Source organism: Microtus pennsylvanicus, chromosome 16 (assembly GCF_037038515.1).
Source record: "Microtus pennsylvanicus isolate mMicPen1 chromosome 16, mMicPen1.hap1, whole genome shotgun sequence".
Lineage (NCBI taxonomy): Eukaryota > Metazoa > Chordata > Mammalia > Rodentia > Cricetidae > Microtus > Microtus pennsylvanicus.
The window spans coordinates 17417134-17432011 of record NC_134594.1 but is presented as its reverse complement, the minus strand read 5'-3'; the positions used below and the strand labels follow the sequence as shown (position 1 = coordinate 17432011).

General features: G+C 39.1%; 1 protein-coding gene across 1 annotated transcript in view; it reads left to right on the top strand.

Moving 5' to 3' along the window:
* Sclt1 (sodium channel and clathrin linker 1) overlaps positions 1 to 14878 on the top strand; it is a 108300-nt gene that overhangs the window by 85316 nt on the left and 8106 nt on the right. Inside the window, exons 17-18 of the mRNA XM_075950797.1 lie at positions 477 to 669; positions 2138 to 2334. Coding sequence (XP_075806912.1) covers positions 477 to 669; positions 2138 to 2334 — 390 coding nt within the window. The remainder of the gene's footprint in view (positions 1 to 476; positions 670 to 2137; positions 2335 to 14878) is intronic.

Below are 14878 nucleotides of genomic sequence, written 5' to 3'. Positions count from 1 at the left end.
TTAATCTGTGCTAAAACAAGCTAAGGTGTTTAACAGGGAATATGCAGATTGTTTTTACTTTAATTTGTGACGTGGTCAGCTGTTGTGTTTTTCTTTGGTACTAACATCAAGTAAAAGTTTGATTAGCAGCTACTTCATCTGCTAACTATTGGGTTCACATTGTTCTCTTGATGTAGCAATTCTCAACATTAGGGAAAAATTTGAAAGAAATTTCACATTGATTTTCTAAATGAGTAATAGCAGGTCAGCTTGTCTGTCCTTACTTAAAACTGTTAAATTAGATGATTTACCTGGTATTACATACATTTTGAAACCACATTAGACTAAAGTAAAAAGAGAGCTATGGATATAGCCCTGGCTCAGTCTCCACCACCATGTTGAAGTGAAAAGAAGTAAGTTAGAATAGAAAGGTCTAAATTGTAAAATATACACATATTAGTTTTTTTTGTTTTGTTTCATTTGTTTAAAAAAAACAGTTCCTCAGAAGAAATTTCACGTTCCCATGAAATGATCCAGAAACTTCAAACTATACTGGAGTCTGAGAGGGAGAACTGTGGCTTTGTCAGTGAGCAAAGGCTGAAGCTTCAGCAAGAAAATGAGCAGCTGCAGAAGGAGACTGAGGATTTGAGAAGAGTTGCTCTGGAGGCTCAAAAAAAAGCAAAATTAAAGGTATTTTCAAAATTAGTTAAATGTATTTTTGGGAAAAATCAAGGTATAGAGAATATTAATTAGAGGTCCAGTAAAACATTCTTCAGGTTGTGTGTGTATTTGTGTGTATCTGTGTGTGTGTGTGTGTGTGTGTGTGTGTGTACACGCACATGTGTGCACCTTCTTATCAGATAATATGAAATCCTAATTCAAAGTATTGACCAGTGGAAGTTGGCAAGGTTCCACAACCTGATTGTCTTCTTTTATATGCACAATTAAAAAGTAGTTATTTTCTAAACACACAACAAACTAATCTTTCTGCCAAAGCAACTTAAGCAGCACTAGCAGAACTATAGCTTAGACAGCTTTATAGTCTGCCATCCTCTCTCCTCCATTAGCTTCCCAGACACTGAATTTCTTCAAGATCAGTAAGGATGTTCCATCAGTTTTCTCTCCGAGCCCCTCCTAGCTAGTATAAAAACATCAACAAGAAGACTGCACAGGGCAAAAGTCTCATCTGAGAAAAATCCTTGCCTTTGACTTTCTCTCCCCTCTCCCCTTCAGGCATGTTCAGGGGACACAAGGTGTTCCATCAGCATCTCTTCACCTTTCTCCATTCCATGACATTTTTGTCAATGGCACTAGGTGTTTATAATAAAGATCCTCACCTTCCAGGCCCACAGTGAGGATAAAAAGTACCATTGTTGCACTTTGCTTATTGCTGCTGCAAAGAATCATAAGATGTCATGTTCTGACCTAATTCCTACCAACATGCAGTTATTGACTATTTTATTGCAGATAACAAAGGCTGTGGGCATCCATAAGAGTATGAAATCTGAAAGAAATAGTCATGTATCTTACAAAGATATTTTTACTCTTAAATATATGAAAAGGAAACATATCAGTATAAAGCTACAGTAATTAAGACAGCATTGTCGACATTAGAATAATCATATTGATAAATAGCACAAAATAAGTTCAGAAATAAATTTTAATGATGACCTAATTTTGTAGCAGAAGCACACTGTGGTTCAAGAGGAAAAGAATTATCCTTATAATACTAGTTCAGTTAGATCCATATTCAAAAGATAAAATGACATTTCATCATACCATATATGTAAAGTAATTGTGCTACCTTACAGTAAAATATATGGGCACACAGCTCTAATCCCAGCACTTGGGAGGCAGAGGCAGGTGGATCTCTGAGTTTGAGGTCTGTAGAGTGACCAGAGCTACACAGAGAAACCCTGTCTCCAAAAATTAAAATAAATAAATAAATTACAGTCCATGGTAGTTGTGGTTTCATTAAAATATACATAGATTTCATTTGTGGTGGAGACCAATTGTAAGTTTAACTGCTTACTTGGGTGCTTCGCCCCAAGGTTTCTAAATCTAACAAGCACAGTGGATTACTCTTTTTGTATATGCCATTGGCTGACACAGCTCCTAGAATTCTGAAAGGAAAATGACTGTTCCTTTTACTCCTCAGGTCAGTACAATGGAGCATCAGTTCTCAATAAAGGAGCATGGGTTTGAAGTTCAGTTGAGAGAGATGGAGGACAGTAATCGGAATGCTATTGTTGAACTGAGACATCTATTGGCAGTTCAACAAAAGGCAGCCAATAGATGGAAAGAAGAAACAAAGAAACTTACCGAAAGTGCAGAAATGAGGATCAGCAATCTAAAGTAGGTCCACTCTTAGTAGCTGCTTGATACTTGTTTTACAAATCAACAAAGTAAGTTTACTACTAATAATTGTTGAGCAATTGATGTTTTACAGAAGAAATGATTTTAACCTGTAGTTTACTGTTCTGCTCTATTTGTTTTGTTTTGTTTTTTAATGTATAATTCTGAAGAGTGGGTGACAGGTAAAGTACTAGCAAGCATGGGGACCTAAATTTGATCCCCAAAACCCGCATTTAAAAAAAAAGATAGTTATGGTGCTGTGTGCACCATATTTATGGAGAGACAGATAGATACTTGGCCTCACTGACCAGCCATCCTTGCCTGCTTACTTAGTTCCTAATCAGTGAAAGATTGTCTCAAAAAAAATAGTAGATGACACCCATGGTTGTCCTCTGCCTGCACAGACAAACACACATACTACACAACCAGGAGTGTAAGTCTGGATGTTATATTTTCACTCAGAAAACATTCACTGAAGTGCTATAAAATATTCAGCTGGGGCCCATGAGACATCTCAGTGGCTAAATTGCTCGCAACCCAATCATAATCCCCAGCACGCAAGTAACAAGCTAAGTAAGCTGCTGTTGTGCACCAACACTGAGAAGAGGGCATCCTGGGCTTGGCCCTCCCCAGCCAGCCAAATCAGTAAGCGCCAAGTTCACTGAGAGATACAGAGTAACTGAGGAAGACATTAGATGTTGACCTCTGACCTCTACATGGACACATACCTACACACAGAAGCATACATGTATACACTATACAGACATACATTCTAAAGAGAAAGAAAACATGGCATTATAAATCAAATAAAGTACCTTGTTTTTATTAATTTAATGAACATTCCACATAATACAGTGGTTTGGGGAGGACACCGAAGCATAGAATCTTACATGTATGTATTTAACACATGTAACGTTTAGAATTCATTTGGCTTATAAACTCTTGTTTCCTCTCTGACCCTTTAAGAAAGTTCATGGACCAGCGGCATGGTTCAGCCAGTAAAGGTGCTTGTGCTGAGTCCCGACCCCGAGTACAGGCAGAAGTGGGAGGGGAGGACTGACACCACGTGTAAGCACTGACCTCGACCACTAGGAACACGCCTCCCTCATGGGAGTCCTCTGAGAAATGCTGAGTTTAGGTTTCTCCTTTCCCAATGAAGAATCCTTCTGTTAACCCCGTAAGAACTTGGTTTGCATTAGGTCTTGGGCCATCGTCTTAGGGCAGTGTCAGTAGCACTGCGTGATGCATGGGGGTGCTGCTTTATTACCTTGCACCGTGGAGTTGTCCTCAGCCCTCCACACACTGTGGCACATGCACACACATAGTAAATCATCTTTACAGAAAGTTTTCTGATGCCTCCTCAGAAAGGGCTTGAGATTGTTCCAGTGACCTGGGATGCTCAAGAGTTTCAAGATGAAACTGTTGAGTTTCTGTCTACTTAAAAGTTGAAGTAGATGTTATGAGATGGACTTCAGAAAACCTGAAATTGTTCTAAAAAGAGTAAAGTGTGTTTTAAAAACAGACCATAACGGGTAGAGTGCAAAGGTAAAGAGACCCATACTGCCAAGGATCCAAAGAGAAAAGGGTGTAGGGTGAGTGGGATTTTGTTTGGTTTGTTAGTGAATTGGTTTGATTTAGTTTGTGGGCTTTGGGTTGTTTTGTTTTGGTGTGAGGGTAATATATAAAAGTTTGTGTTGAGGGTGTGGGGCATACATGCCCATGTGTGCCTCTGGAAGCCAAAACTTGATGTATCTTTCTCAGTCACTCTCCACCTTACTTTTAAGGCAGGGTTTGATTATTGAACCTAGAGCTGGTTGGCCAGGGAACACCAGTAATCCTCCTGTCTGCCCCCTGCTCTGGGTTTACAGGTGCACAGTCACACCTGGCTCTTTACTAGGGTACAGGGATCTGAATTCAGATCCTCATGCTTGTATAGTAAACACCTGCCCACTAAGCCATCTTCCCAACCCCAGGACTAAGCTTTCAAGGGTTGAAAATAACTGGTTTGCTTAGTGCCATGCTGAGCATGAGCTTGTCAATAGACACTTTAAGTCGGGCTTTTAACTGTTCTTAAACATGTGGCATTAGAGGAAAGATTGCAACAGAAGCTGTAAAGGTGAGAATCATTTGTTGTCGGAGGTTGATTGTTCATTTTCGGCTGCCCTGACCTGACATATTTACACAGAAAACTGTATTACTTACAACGTTGCTTGGCCAATGACCCTGGTGTATTTTAAGCAAGCTCTTTCATCTTAAATTAATCCATTTTTATTATTTTTATTTTAACTTGAGGTTGCATGGCCTACCAGCAGAGTTTTGGCCGACAACTCATGTCTTTTTCCTCTGGCGGTTACATGGCTTCTCTTGACTCCACCTTCTCTCTCTATTCTGCTAAGCCACTGGCTGAAACAACTTTATTTATTAACTGATAAAAACAACACATAGCCAGAAGGACTTTCCACACCAATCATTGACATACACATTATATTTAAAGTCTTAAAATGAGAATACTGTGAGTGTGCTATGCCAGAAATACAAACACATTTGTGTCTTTCTACAATGTCAGAATTTATTAACAGTAAACTTAAAAGCAATGTTAGTTTTATTGACTACAGTTTAGAAAATAATTCCCATTTCCTTCGGAAGCTGACTATTCACAATCCCAACCTGTGATTTTATTCCAATCATCATTAACATTAACTCTCAGATCACACATTAGACTTCACATACACAGTGGGGGGAGGGAGAGAGGGAGAGGGGGGAGGGAAAAGGAGAAGGGAGGAGGGAAGAAAAGAGAAAGGGAGAGAGAGAGAGAGGAGACTGACTGTGTCTGTAGACAGAGATTACAGATGACTACAAAAGGATTAAAGAGGCCACAGAGCTCAAAGGCCTTGCTAGAGGCAGAGAGCTGGTACACATACAAAGAGAGCCACAGCAGGTATTAATAAGATATTAACTAGACCATTTAAAGAGCTGCTGAAGACACAGAGCCCCAGGACTGCAGGGTCAATCAGAGTCAAACAAAGACAAGAGAACCTTCAAGGTGAGATACAAGACTGATCTGGATAGATGGGTGAACAGATGTGTAGATAGGCCAGAAATTCAAATGAGTTGCATTGAGCCCCAGCCTCAGAGACATTGAGGAGTTCTCTGCCTGTAAATCCTATCAGACAAACATACATACATACATACATACACACACACACACACACACACACACACCACTTAGTGATGAAATGTCAGGCCATTACCAATTGTTGGTCTGGTGTATTTTGATAAGTTGTCAGTCCTGGTTTTTTTGACATGATTTTAATGTACTCCTCCCTGTGCCAAATGTTAGCAGTTTACTTTGTTAACTTTAGGGGAGTACTTTTTTTACTTGCAGGATTATTTAGCATGCCTCATAGTATATCAGGAACATGGATTTAGGTGTGGCTCACCCTTCCCTGAGAGGGAAACCTCTGGAGCCCCAGGTCAATTATAGGATGTCTCTATTACTACACCCTTTCTCTGATGATGGCAGAACCACATCCCAGGTGTGAGAGGGTGTAAATGTCCTCCGTGGCACAGACAGTACTGGCTCCAGTGTTCTGCTTGGTTTTTTAGTTGTTAGGTTTTTTTCATTCAGGGCTTAAATATGCTATTTTTATCACTTTTTTGTTTTAATAATGTTGAGGTTAACATCCCAACATGGAGGGAGAAAGTCTCATGATGCCCTCCTTCTTAAGTGAAAAGCTACCGACAGTTGATTGTTACTTAGGAAGGAAGAGAACACACTTCAGTTGATGTTCCTACTCCTGTACATACATGGGTAGCACAAATTGGACTCAGTGAATATATTTAAGAACAAGACAAAGACATGAAGTTGAAGTGGGGTGAATTTGATCAAATTCATTGTATATAGGTATAAAATTTCATAAAGAATCAATAAAAATAATAAATATTTAAAATATTCCATTCAATTTAGTACAGTGGTCCATGTGTCTTGCTGCAAACTGGAGGTCACTTGATCATGTGGCCAGGCAGTGGCAGCATCTTGAAAATTAAAATAGACTGTAGCTACAGAATATTATCAGAACTACTATGGGGAATTACTATCAGAGTCATTTAAACTAATGTTGCATGTATATGCCACATTTTTAATTAAAGGACTTTTACAGTTAATCTTTGGCTAAAAAGTATTACTATGCTCTTGTATTTTAAATCTTTACCTTGTATGACATACAGTGAAGCTAGATGCAGATCTGGGAAGGAAAGAAATGGAGTTTTTCAGTTGGTTGTAGTCAACTTCTTGAGTGAGCAGAGCACACCACACAGGTCCTCAGAGGTTTAAAGTCCTCTCAAGATCCTCTGTTCCTCTTTGTGCTTTCTGCTTGGGGTTCTCCATATGAGCTCTCTGCTTTCTGCTCCAGTAGCTATGCCTGCTGCCACACTTCCCCATCATGATGGTGATGGACTCTTATCCCTTTGGAGTCCCAAGCCTCAAATAAACTCTTCTGTAAGTTGCCTTGGTCATAGTGTTTTATCAAAGCCATAAAAAAGTAACTAATACAGTAACCTCAATTGCCATTTCATTGAGGAAAGAGAAACTGTCAAAAGAGGATTCCAGTTTGTGTTACAAATATATTCGTTGCATCTGTTCTCATCTTCCCTGCTGTCACAGTGTAGGCCAGCCTCTCCAGTCATCCCTAGATTTCATTTCTGTTTTGTTATATTGCCTCCTTCTTAGAGTCCCAATTAAATATTAAGAATCTTTTTTAAATCGGTTCTCCATAAAAATAGCATAGCACCAAATAGTGGTTAAGTACACTAAGAGCGAAATAAACAGAAACACTCCATGAAATAAGAGATTTAAAACAAACTAAACAAGCATCCAATAAGCAGTCCTACTTAAATGCAATTTTAGCCTAAAATTTTATTTGGATATTCCCCTTTTGCTGCTCAGATACTCCCAGATGTTCATATGGGTAATAAGCCTATCACTTGCCTATAAAGTTGAATCCAACTATGTACTTGAATCCAGGAACTCTGACTGGATCTTGATTTGTTTTTGTTTTTCTATTTCAAAGTTTTCCTTCCTATCTATCTTTAAAGCCAAGTCTTGTTTAAGTGACCTCCTAAACCCAAAATGTGGGGCTTAAATGAGAAAAACCCTTTTAGATTCATGTTTGAATATTTAGTTCCCAGTTGATGGAACTGTTTGGGAAGGATTGGGAAATGTACCCTTGGAAGAAGTATATCACTGAGGTGCTTAGGATTTCAAAAACCATTTCCTGTGTGCTATATGCCTCTTGCTTGAGGTTTGAGATGTGAGCTCTCAGTTGTTCCTGCCACCATGCCTTTGCTCTGTCATCATGGACTCTATAACTATAAACCAAACTAAATGCTTTCTTAGCTACATTTCCTAGGTTACAGTGTTTTATCATAGCAATAGAAAAGTAATGAATACACCAAATTATCTAAAACTACCAAAGTTGTAGTAATGTGGTGATTTCTTTTACATCTTAGACAAAGGGAGAAAAGGAAAAAAATATATTTCTTTCAAATTTAAGAAAATTAAACCCTCGGGGAGACAGAAGCAAGCACATCTCTGTAAGTTCGAGGCCAGCCTGATCTACAGATTGAGTTCCTGGACAGCCAGAACTGTTACACAGAGAAACCCTGCCTCGAAAAACCAAAAAAAGAGAGAATTAAACCTACTATCAGATCAAACATGGACAAGATTGTTTGTTTTTTTTTCTCTGTTTGTTTGTCTTATACATTTAAACTCGAGAGGCATTTGTTGGTACGTTTTGCCAGGAAGATCAGAATTGAAGGTCATTCTTAGCTCTGTAACAATTTCACAATAGAAGCCTGGCCAATCTGACCCTGCCCAAACCAAAAAACTCAAAGCCAAGATACCCCTACTGGGAAAAGAACTCATTTACTTTTTTTTTTTTGAGAATGATTCATTTATGAACATTGCGTCTATATCACTCCTGTCTCTCTCCCTCTTGCTCAGACTCCTATTGTATCACTCCACCCCAGTTCATTCACAAATCCATGACCTTTGATTGCTATTGTATTACACACACAGCTCTGCAACCTATTGAGTCCCATTTAGCATTGATTGTATGTACATGTGTTCAGGGCTACCTACTTGAGATAGGACAGCCTTCAAGCTGGTCTCTAGAGAAAACTGATTCTCCCTCTCTCAACAACTATTGACCACCTATTCCTCTTCATCTGGAGGTTGCATCTTGTGGAAATAATCACCTGATTTTTGACAAAGAAGCCAAAATTATACAATGGAAAAAAGGAAGCATCTTCAACAAATGGTGCTGGTCTAACGGGATGTTGGCATGTAAAAGAATACAAATAGGTCCATATATATCACCTTGCACAAAATTCAAGTCCAATTGGATCAAAGACCTCAACATATAAACCAATATACACTGAACCTGATAGAAAAGAACATAGGAAATAGCCTGAAATGCATTGGCACAGGAGACAGCTCCTGAACAGAACGCCGATAGCACAGGCACTAAAATGGACAGTTACTTAATAGGAGCTCATGAGACTGAAACGTCTGTAAGGCAAATAAATGGCAGCTACAGAGGTCCAATTTCTAAAATATATTAAGAACACAAGAAAATAGACCTCAAAAAAACAGATATCCAATTAAAATATGGGTACAGATAAAAAGAATTCTCAACAAAGGAATCCCAAATGGCTTAAAATACTTAAAGAAATGTTCAACATACTTGGCCATCAGGAAAATGCGAATTAAAACAACTGAGCTTTCATCTTGAACCTGTCAGAATGGCTAAACTCAAAAACAGAAGAGACAACTCATGCTGGAGAGGATGTGGAGTAAGGGGAACACTTCCATTGCTGGTAGGAGTGCAAGCTTGTACAGCCACTTTGGAAATCAGTATGGCAGTTTCTCAGAAAGTTGGGAATCAATGTACCTCAAGACCCAGCCCACACCACTGGTGGGCATATACCCAAAGGATGCTCCTTCATACCACATGGTCACTTACTCACTTATATTCATAGTGACTTTATTCATACATGCCAGAACCTGAAACCAACCTAGATGTCCTTCAGCCGGAGAGTGGTTAAAGAAAATGTGGTACATTTACACAATGAAGTATTACTCAGTTGTTAAAAACAGTGACATGAAATTTGTAGGCAACTAGAAAAGTTCATAGCAGTGAGTAAAATAACCCAGACCCAGAAAACCAAACCATGCTATGTACTTACTTATAAGTGGATATTAGCTGTAAAGGATAATGGTGCTACAAACCGCAGACCCAGAGAAGCTAAGTAACAAGGACAGTTCAAGGGCAAACACTTGAATCTCCCTGGGAAGGAAAACTAGAATAGATTTTGTAGGTGGACTAGAGGTGGGTGGGATAGGAACAGGAGTTGAAATAGAAGGAACACTTAGGGGTAAAAGGTGATTTGGGACCATTTTGTGCATACTGTTGGTTTCTGTACTTGTCCTTTTGCAGCTTTCCTACCAAAAAATTACCTTCCCTCCAAACCCAACTGAAATCCCACTTTTTCTGTATAAAGCATTCCAGTTGCCCTAAAATACTCTTTCCTTTTCCTGCACCCCCTGATAGCCTACCTAGTCTTTTTATGTCACTGAACTGTAAGCTAACTCTTACCTGTTACCGTCAATGAGATTGAAATGAGCTGTTCCTTATCATTGTGTTCAAGTAATGAACGAACAGCTAATACAGTGTACAGAATAAGCTTCTCTTATTCTGACTCCTCCCTCCCTCTTCCTACTGCCCAGACATAAACTTTACTATTTTTCATAAGGAAAAATTTAGGAATTTTTTATGCATAAGGTTAATACTTTAAAAGGTTTCATCTCTAATCTGTTTTTGAGATTGGTGATGCTCAATTCTGTGTTTATGTCTGAGTCTGTTGTCTGTCTGTCTATCTGTCTATCTATGTCTATATGTAGTTGATTACATAGCATTTGAGTCTAAGGAATTCATTTTAATTTCTAAAACATAATTTTTTGGCTGTACATCTGTAATGTTTGGCTACTATAACTTTTTTAAGTTGTTTTTTTAATTAACAGGGTGAGCAGCAGCTGCAGGTACTGGCAGATTACAAATGCATAATTACTAAAAGTAGCTGAAGCATATTATAGTATACTTCAATAGAAAAAACATCTGGCAATGCTGTGTTAATTTGTCATGAGAGGATTTCAAAGAAAGCACTTACTGCAGCTGGCAAATCCATCATTTTCCTGAGATGAATAGTACACCTTTTGTTTTTAATTTTCTCATACATTGTTGAATAGAACTCTTGGTGATTTAATCTTCAGTCTCCAGGAAGGGCTTTCATGCACTGGGGGACTTTTCCTTTATATTGTAGTAACCACAGTCTACACAGCACCATCTTGTCTTAAACTGTGCCTCAATAGTATTGATTGGAACAATTAGATTAACTGACTTGTAAATGCTTAAAAGTGTAAACCTCTCGTTTCCTCCTGTATGTGTGTCTGTGTGTCCACATGTGTGCAAATGCATATGTGTAAAGGCCTGAGTTTGATATCCAGAGTCTCCCTTGTTCACCTTCTGCCTTCGTTGGAATGGGGTCTCTGAATTGCACTCATTAGGCATTAGGGAACTATAATATTTTTTATTATTTACAGCATTTGTGGTATTTTTCAGAAGGGCTTTTTACACTGGAAGGAAACTTTGCCTGGCTCCTTTTCAGTACTTCCTCAACCACATCACTCAGTTACAGCACACAGCAACTTAAAATTGAAGTTCACTTAATATTAGAAATACTCTGTGCGGAGCATCATGGCACATGTCTTTAATCCTAGCACTCAGGAGGCAGAAACAGGCGGATGTCTGTGAGTTCAAGGCCAGCTTGGTCTACAGAGTGAGTTCCAGGACAGCCAGAGCTATATAGTGAGACCCTATTTGGGGCTGGGCAGGGAGAAAAGAAATACTCCCTATATGTATGGGTTGGGATATCAATTTCTAAGATAGAAACAAATAGAAGAGGACTAACTACTATAAAAATATTTAATGCTGACCTTTTAATTATATTATTATTGTTTTATGTGTATGGATGTTTTGCCTATATGTAAACCTGTGCACCAAGTGTGTGCATGTTGCCCTCAGAGGCAGAAGAGGGCAATGGATCCTATAGAACTAGATTTATAGATGGTTGTGAGATATCTTGTGCCTGCTGGGAACTGAACTATCTCTCCAACCCCAAATGCTGGCATTTCTTGAAATCTATCTATATTGCCTTCCAACTCTCCACCTAACATTTCTGTTGGTACATCAGACTTGGTGGGTCACCCCTAGGCAGTGTTTTTATCTCATCCTATATACTCAGTGTTACACCCTATCCTGTGTTTTTAATCTCATCCTATATGTTCCATTTCCATAAACGTTAATATCCATCCTGTTATTGAGGTGGAATTCTGAGTGTCATCATTGCACCCTTAAGTCCACCTTCCTGTATCTGGAACCTGACTGTTTCTCTCCAAACACTGTACTTGAGACTATCAACGTTATACACGTGCATTACTACTAAAACAACTGGATTCGACTGCAGTCTTTTCCCTTGTTTTTTTCAACTGCAATCAGCAAAATTTTCAGAAAGTGGAATTTAATCATGTCAGTTCTCTTCTTAAAGAACATCAACACCTTCTCAGTGTTAGAAAATAAATCCCAATTGTCCCAACACATAAAATCCTTTGTGGTCTGTACTTCCAGCTTCTTCCTCTTACCTCTGTCCCTGGTCCTAATAACCACACTATACCCCATTGATACTGAACCTCCTACAGTTTCCTATGTGTTGCCTTTTCTTTCCTCCTGCCCTATACACATGGATTTGATTGTCTATGACACACTTCCTCCCCTGCCATTGTCCATCCAGCTTCTATTTACCGTTCATAAAACAGCTTACAGGCCTGCTTCCTCTGGTGAGACAGCTCTAATCCCCTGATTTTCCATCCACATATGTTTCTTAGCACAAGAACATGTTAGCATGTATACTACCTACAGCTTAATCCTGGTTGATTTCTAGTGCTTCCATTTATTTATAAGAATTAACTTGATCTGGTCTTTTGTCTCACTAACACTTCACAGAGTGAGGAGCATAACATAGTCCCATCTCAGTATCTGTTAAACGAACTTCGTAATTTCCCCAAAGTTATTCTAAGACAGATACTCAAAATTAAGTACCACCAAGAAATTTTGCGCCTTACTTTATAAGTTTGAGTTTATTCAAGTAACTTTAAAAAATAAGCTTTTTAGGAATAATTTTTGTTTAAAGGGTGAAGCTTTAGAACATGATTTTACTAGTTGTAGTGTCCCAAACATACTTCACTATTAGGAGCCTTCTTTGAAAATGTAATCATTGGATTCTCATTAATTCTGATATGAAATCAAGTAACTAACAACTTTGGGAACTCAGTCTGAAAATCTGACATTTAAAGTGGAGCCTGAAAAAACAGAATAAATGAGCTATACCAACAAAGGCAGCAGATACTGCAGATGTGGGGGAACAAGCAGAAGGGCCTGTGGGAGAGAAGGATGGGAACAGGGTGCAGTAAGCTCCAGAGCAAAGGTGACCAGAGTGTACATCAGCTGTTGTTAAATGTATTTCCTTACTTTCAGTAAAATACTGAGGAATATTTCAAGTTAAAATCCAAAGTGCAGCAGGAGGAAGTCAGTGGAGGATTTGAATATCCTTAGGTTGATTTTAAGACTTCCTTTATTTTTACTTATGAGTTTTCTATGTATGCACGTGGAGAGCCACAAGAAGGTGTCAGATCCTCTGAAACTGGAGGTAAAGATGGTTGTGCGTTCAGTGTAGGTGGTGGGAACTTAGGCTTGGCCCTCTGCAGTTGAGGCTTAGGTAGGAAGATGACAGGTCTGCCTGGTCAACTTAATGAGCCCCAGTTCAAATTCGAAAATACAGTAAGGGCAATGGATATCATCTAGTTGTTAAGTGAACTTGTATAGGCACACCTGAGTTCGATACTCAGTACCACAAAATAAAAATTTAAAAAAAAACAATTTTGCTGAAATATTCAGTTTGTCAGTTTGCCTATACTTTTAGCAAACATAAATTCCAAGAAAAAGCCTGGACATCTTTAGAATTCCTATGATATCTGTGAACCCTTTTCATCCATCTTACATCTAATGTCAGAGTCTTTGTGACATAGCAGAATCCTCATCATTCGCACACTGCACCTTGCGTTAGAGACCTGATACGAAACCTGAGACTATGCAAGGGTGGACTGCAAACAGTCAGGAGAGTGAACTGTGGAAATCAGCTTTTGTAATTTATTGAAAAAATGCTGACTTGGTGACTTTAGAGTTTAGCATTATGCTCAGCATGTTTCCTTCATAGATAAAACATTCTGGCTTTTATTAATATTATGTAATGTACAGAAATTAATATTTTGTAACATGTTTCTACATTATATTTTATAAACCTGACTAGGAATTCTGTCATTTAAATATTAATTATGTATATGATCTAAAATGTTTGAGACACTCATAGGCTAGGCAGTTCCTAGTGAGTAATACTATAAATTATGATTACTCATTCTTCTGGGTATTCTTTTGATGAATGCTGTGACAGAAATTATAGAGAAATTGGGTACACATTCCACTGAATTTTTTTCTTTTTATTTATCCTTTTCTCATACAGTACATCCCAATCGCAGGCTCCCCTCCCTCTGCTCCTCCCAGTTCTCCCCTGCCCTCCCCCTCCCCCTTATCTACTGCTCTTCCATTTCCCTTCAGAAAAGAGCAGGTCTCCCAGGGATATAACTAGATGGAGTTAGACTTGGCAAAACCCCTCATATCAAGGGTGGACGAAGCAACCAAGTAGGAAAAGGGTCTCAAGAACAGGCAAAGGAGCCAGAGACATCCCCACTCCCACTGTTAGGTGTTACAGGGAATGAGCTTGCTGGTTGCCCCGGCCACTCAGAACCGAAATAATCACACAGAAAGTGTATTAATTAAATCACTGCTTGGCCCATTAACTCTTAAACTTCTTATTGGCTAACTCTTACATATTAATTTAAGCCATCTCCATTAATCTGTGTATCACCACAAATTTGTGGCCTACCAGCAAAGTTTCAGTATGTCTATCTCTGGCAGTAGATCCATGGTGTCTTTCTGATTCCACCTCCTTCTCCCAGCATTCAGCCTAGCTTTCCCTGCCTACCTAAGTTCTGCCCTATCAACAGGCCAAGGCAGTTTCTTTATTCATTAACCAATAAAAGCAACTCATAGACAGAAGGACCTTCCACACCAGTTAAGGGTCCTACAAAAACCCTAAACTAAACAAGCAGAGCATATATACTGAGGACCCAGTGCAGACCCATGCAGTGTCCATGGTTGCCCTCAGTCTCTGTGAGGCCCTCTGGCTTTTAACTCCTTCCCCCACCCCTCTTCCCGGGGGCTTCCTGAGCTCCTCCTAATGTTTGGCTGTAAGCCTCTGAGTCAGTTCCCATCAGCTGCCAGAAGAAGCCTCTCCGATGGTGATTAGGCTAGGC